The following is a 6,000-nucleotide window of genomic DNA, read 5'->3' as shown; positions in this document are numbered from 1 at the left end:
GATGTGTTGGCTTTTTATTGGTCAAACAGGAATAAGTTGCTCAGGCAAGGCTACAAACATTTTGGGGTACATAAGTCGGCTCATTTGGGCAGCAACCAGGCTAAACCCCAATTTAGATGGGAACTGAGGCGAGCAGTCAATGTTCAGGGTGATTTGTACCCACTCCAGAATCCCTCTCAATGGAGTACTTACAAAGGACATCTTCATTCAGTCTGGCTCATTTGTTCCTGGCTTGGGGAAAAGGATTCAGATGGCATAGGAATTGATTTATTTTCATGTGAATTGAGAAGGAATCAAGCAATAGGAGGTAAAAATTTTACTACTACTACTACTACTACTACTACTACTACTACTACTACTACTATTTTGTTTTTTGGGGATAGGAATTCCTTGTGTAGCCCTGGCTGTCCTGGAACTCACTCTGTAGACCAGGCTGGCCTCAAACTCAGAGATCTGCTTGCCTCTGCCTCCCAAGAGCTAGGATTAAAGGCATGTGTCAACCACCGCCCGGTAAAATGTATTTTTAAAATCTACAATGTTGGATCCTTTTAAAATAATTTTACTTCCAAACACAAATAGAAAAGAGTCTTATGAGATTGTTGTCACTCTATAGATGAGGACCCAGGTCTCCACCTGTTATATGCGTTTCCCTCAGAGACCCTTGGAGACCTCTCCTCCTTTGCTTGCTCATCTCTTTACTGAGCCTCACAATCCCATTTGTTTCACAGAGTTGACAGAACCCTTGGCCTGGGCCAGGTTCTCCTCTAGAGGCTTCTGAATTCAACCAGCCAAGTGTCCAGGGCGCAGGACCTTCCACCTCCTCCCTGCTGCTTCTAGGGCTGGCTCCTGCCTTCTCTTACATGCTTTGCTGGCAGCGGTGTTCGCGCACTAGCTTTCTTTGCAGGTTATTTCAGCCAGAAGATTGCCCAAAGACCCCTACCAGGGAGGTGCTCTTGCTCTTGAGATCTCTCTTTCACCCCTCGGTGACAGATGTCCCTTTCAGTCCAAATTTGGATTCTTCTGACATTTTTCCTGTCAGCGGTCTATTTACTCTAGCCATTCATCAGACTTTTTTTGAATGCCTATGTGTTTTTGAATGTGTAACATACATGTATGGTGAACTTGCTGCTTATAAAATTTTACCTGTTTGGCATAATTAAGTTGACACACACACACCATTTTCAAGACAGATTCTTGATATATGATCCAGCTGGCCTTGGACTCTTGGTCTCTTGCTACCAAGGAGCTAGGGAGTAAGTCAGCATCTCTGTACAGCTTATAAAACTACCTACTTATATTTTTGTTTGGAGACATTTTATGCTCAAATTACTTAAAAGTCATTTAATGAACTTTTCCTGAATATAAAAATATACAGTTTGTTATATACAATTTTGGGGAAGGACAGAGGTAGAAACAGTAATTATATAATCTCACAACCTACATTAGTAGTTATCTTTTTGAAGTATATCCTTTTTGTCATTTTTTTTCTTGGTATAAGCTTACAAATAGAGATCATCCCCACTTTTTACTTACTGTAACACAGTATGAAAATTCTGCCACTGCCCTTTGGTGTGTGTGTGTGTGTGTGTGTGTGTGTGTGTGTGTGTGTGTGTGTGTGTGAAGGCATGAGTTTGGATGGTGTGTGGCTTTCTGTTTTAAGCTAAGGCAGTTTTTCTGATTCGCTCCTTGCTACTGGAGGAGGCCTCTTAGAAGCTGGTGAGTGTTAAGCTTCATCCTAAGCTACAAGAAGGCAGGGATGAAACACTCAGCTGTCCTCAGGCAGCAGCCACTGGCAAACTACAGCTGAAGTAACCTGCTTCTGTACACTCTGTGCTCCTCTAGCCACCATTAAAAACAAAACAAGAGCTGGGAGTGGTGGAGCATCCCTTTAACCCCGCACTCGGGAGGCAGAGGCAGGCGGATCGCTGTGAGTTCGAGGCCAGCCTGGTCTACAAAGCGAGTCCAGGACAGCCAAGGCTACACAGAGAAGCCCTGTCTCAAAAAACAAAAGAAACCAACAACAAACCAACCTGGACTGCATAAACCCCAGCTTAGATAGCAACAAGGCCAATAATGGCTCTGGACAATGTTGTTAGGAAGGTATCTGTAGTCCAGTCTAGCTTGCTACTCAAAGTAATCCTCCTGCCTCAGCCATCCACATGCTGGGATTAAGAATGTGAGCCAATTTGCTTGTCTGCCTTGGCATTTATTTACAGTTTATGAGGAACTGAACTCTGAATTAAAGTCCTGGAATTGGAAGGGGTCTCCCCGTGAGTCTAGCCTCATTGTTCCATATGGGAATGAAATAAGGATTTTTGTTTTCACTTGCTGACATTAATGTCAGGTCTCTTGACTTCCTTCCTGTCCTATGTTCTTTACGATACAATCTGCAGCCTAAGACGACTCTTAAAATACAAAAGAAGGGCTGGGGTGGAGTGCTCGCCTAGCATGTATGAAGCACTGGGCTTGATCTCCAGCACACGAAAGACCAAGCAAACAGAAAGAGTGTATATTTATTTACACATCATTAGAAGGTCATAGGTATGTGACCAAGGAAATGGATGAGCTATGTCCATACAGAGACTTGGAAGCAAAAATTGGTGAAGGCAAATGGCCAAAGTTGAAGGGATAAAGTGTGATATAGTCACACAAGAAAATGCAGCCATGTGGCAATTAAAATAACTATATTGAGAGAAACCGGACATAATAAACACTGTACGCTTCATCTGAAATTCAAGAAAAGTTAACTTACTCCATAGCATAGGAAGCAGATAAGGGATTCTGAGGCGGATGGAGCAGGGTGGAACCTCAAAGGGGTAGGAACACGAGAGATGTGAAGGCAACAGATAGTCACCACTGATTGTACAGGGAGCTTCAGAGCTGTATGCACCCTACAGTGTGAACCAAAGACATGCGCTTTACAGTGAGCCCATTCTGCTTCAATCAAGTTGTTTAATTTGTGCCAGCTCTTAGGTTTCAAAGGCAGAATGTGACAAAACCCAGAAGAATCTGAAGCCCAGGAACACTCTGGTGACTTCTGGAGATAACTGACAACCAAGGGTCTATTCTGGGACGATAGTTTATCTGAAGAAAACATTACTATGAGAAATGCAAAGTCATAAAAATAGAAAATAGAAATGACATTTTTGTCCCCCTGGTAATCATGTCATTTCCTTATGCCCGCACAGTTGCTCTATAGTGTCGTCTTTTTAGTGTTCTATTCAATTTGGTTGTTTAAAGAGAGCAATAACCTTGTCGTATTTTTCCTGGACTACTAGACTGTTCTTTTATGAACAAGATGGCCAATCGCTGGTGTGTGTGTGTGTGTATGTGGGTGTGCAGAAAGCTACGCTTTCATCTATAAATTTTAGCAAATGCTGTAATTTGTTTTGGGAATTTGTTGTCAATACTCAACAGCGGCACCAGAAACTGGAAATTTCTAGAAACCGTATCTTCTTCAAGATGAACGTTATAGTTTTTTTTTTTTAATGTGAATTCGGTAGTCAAAAAAATTCAGTCTGGATTTTTCCACTTCTGTGAAAACAAAGAAAAAGCTCTACCACACACATGGGCTACCCACTCCACCGGTAGAATTTCTCAATTCCTTTGGTAGATTGTTTTTAAGGAAAGTTTTATTTTCTTAGGTCTTTTATTCCGTGACGACTCCTGTTTTGCAGACCCGTAAGCGCACACTGGCTTTTTTTTTTTTCCCCTTTTCCCTCCCCACGAGGGGCAAAGAGGCAACTCTCAACTTTTCAGTTCCATTTTGAGGCTCCCGAGCCGGGCGAGAGCAGAGGCGTCTCGGGCAGGCTGGGTGTGGGGCGCGCGTCGGAGCAGGCGCGCCGCGGCTGGGGGGGGGGGAGGCAGGTGGCAGCGGGGGCGCGCCTCCCTCCGGCCGGCCCCGCGCACGCGACTCCGCCGCCACGCGCCGCGGGTCCCGCGCCTCCCTGCGCGCTCGCGTCCTCCCCCGCCCTCGCCCCGCCCGGGCAGGGCCCTCCCCCCTCCTGCCCCCTCCCCCTTCTTCCCCCCCTCCCCAGCCGGCCCCGCGGCCGCCGCCGCTGCCGCCGCCGCTACCGGAGGCGCAGGAGCCTCGCGATAGTGTTTGCCTTGGCGGCGCGTGACGCCGCCGCCGCCGCCGCCCGTAACTGATGCAGAGGTTACCCCGCCGCCTCAGCCGCCACCCACCGCCCGCCGCCGCCCGGGCGACGCCGGGGCCCGACGCACTGCAGAGGTGCCGGCAGGTTCCGCCCGCGGAAGTGGCCTCGGCCGGCGCGGTCCGCGCTCCGCCCGCGCTCCGGCCCCGGCCCCGCGGCCCCGGCCCCTTGCCTCCCCTCAGCGCTGCCCTCCCCGCCTGCCCTCCGCCCGGCGCGCTCCCCCGGCGGCGCGGCGCTCCCCTCCCAGCCCTCGCGCCCGCGCTCGCCCTCAGCGCGGCCCCCGCCATGACGGAGGCGGGTGCCGGTGCCGCCGCCGTCGCAGGGGGGGAGTCGGGCTCCCAGAAAGTAGCTTGATGAGTGTCCAAAGTAGCAGTGGAAGTTTGGAGGGGCCGCCATCTTGGTCCCGGCTCTCCACGTCTCCAACCCCGGGCTCGGCGGCGGCGGCCAGGTCCCTGCTGAATCACACGCCGCCATCCGGGAGGCCCAGGGAAGGTAAGCGCTGCGGCGTCCTCCCGCCGGGGCTCCCTCGGCTCGCGCGGACCCTCGGGCTGGAGTTGGTGGGGGGGTTGGTGGGGGTGGCGGTGAGCGAGCGAGCGGGCGGGCAGGCGGGAGGCCTGCCCTTGCTCCCTGAGCCTCCCGGCCTCCGGGCTCGGGTGGGTTTGCCCTCGCGGTGCAAGCCCTGGTGCGCGAGCCCCCTCCCCTAGCCCGCACTCCTCCCCTAGAGGCGGTCCCCCGCGCCGCCAGCCCGGCCGCCCGGGACATGGAGGATGCCCCTCGCCCGCCGCCGGAATGCTCTGGGCAGCCTCGGATCCCCAGCGCGGCCCCTAGAGCAATCCCCTACGGCAGAGCGACTCGTGGGCAAGGCTGCCCGAGCCACCCCTCCAGATGGTTGCAACTTTCCTTCCTTTTCCCCATCGGCTCCTGCGCGTTTGTACGTTATGCTCAAGGGTGCAAGTAGGGCTCTTCTCTGCCAGCGGTTGTGGGTTTGTGTGTGTGTGTGTGTGTTTTGTTTTTGTGGGAAATTCCTGCGTGAAGGTTTGTGCAGAACACGCACCGAGGTCGGTTACAATTGTTTTCTAAGTTTTCTGGCTTCTTGCAGGCAAGTGTTCTGCCACCAGATGTAGCAGTCACACAGCTAGTAAGGCATCTAAGTGCTTTTGACTAAAATTTGAACTTGCTACATTTAACTTTAAGTATACTACATAAAATGGAATTTTTTGGGGGGAGGGCCACTCAATTTACCAGGGAAGAATAAACGTGCATCGGATCTATCTTAACGCGCTTTTGTCTGGGAAATACGTAGCCTTATTCGTTAGCTATTGGTAAATGGGTTCTCTCTCAGTTGTCTCACACAAGGAGATTATCGGCACCTTCAAAAAAAAAAAAAAGAAAAAAGAAAAAAGAAAAGGTTTGGAAATCCAGTAGCATAGTGAGCCTCATAAAGAAAGATTTATGTAGGAGTGTTAGGATTAATGTATTTTGAAAATATGTCCATATTTATTACCCAGAGGCTTGATAATTGCTAATCAAATGTTTCATTCCTGGATCCAGTGGTTCAGGCACAGCATTCTTTGTCATTTTGTTCCCGTGAGCATGTGTGAAAGTGACAATAGGCTCAAAGATTGACATGAATATGCTCTGAAAATTCATGGGAAGGCATGATTTACGGCATGCATTAGACATGCCGACTACATTGACAGACATTTTCCCCCTTTCCTCTCACCCTGACACTGATTTTTTTTCATTACTAGAAGATAAATTTAAGCCATTCAATAAATAAGTCTTTAATACATCTGAGTTTTTCTTTCTGCACTTGAAAATTTATAAGATGTTTGTGTACATGCAT

General features: G+C 49.5%; 1 protein-coding gene across 2 annotated transcripts in view; it reads left to right on the top strand.

Annotated features, from left to right (window-relative positions):
• Positions 1-220: 220 nt before the first annotated feature.
• TLK1 (tousled like kinase 1) overlaps positions 221-6,000 on the top strand; it is a 120,967-nt gene continuing 115,187 nt past the window's right edge. Inside the window, exon 1 of one of the 2 annotated variants that reach the window (XM_084799452.1) lies at positions 221-307. Coding sequence is in view for 1 of the 2 variants with exons in the window: in XM_084799450.1 (XP_084655576.1) it covers positions 4,508-4,646 (139 nt within the window). In the remaining variant the exon portion in view is untranslated. Of the gene's footprint in view, positions 308-4,328; positions 4,647-6,000 lie in introns of those variants that run through there. The other variant, XM_084799450.1, reaches the window with a different exon arrangement.

Source organism: Acomys minous, assembly GCF_964271855.1.
Source record: "Acomys minous genome assembly, chromosome: 10".
Taxonomy (NCBI): Eukaryota; Metazoa; Chordata; class Mammalia; order Rodentia; family Muridae; genus Acomys; species Acomys minous.
The sequence above is the reverse complement of the archived record's forward strand: the minus strand, read 5'-3'. Positions and strand labels throughout refer to the sequence as shown.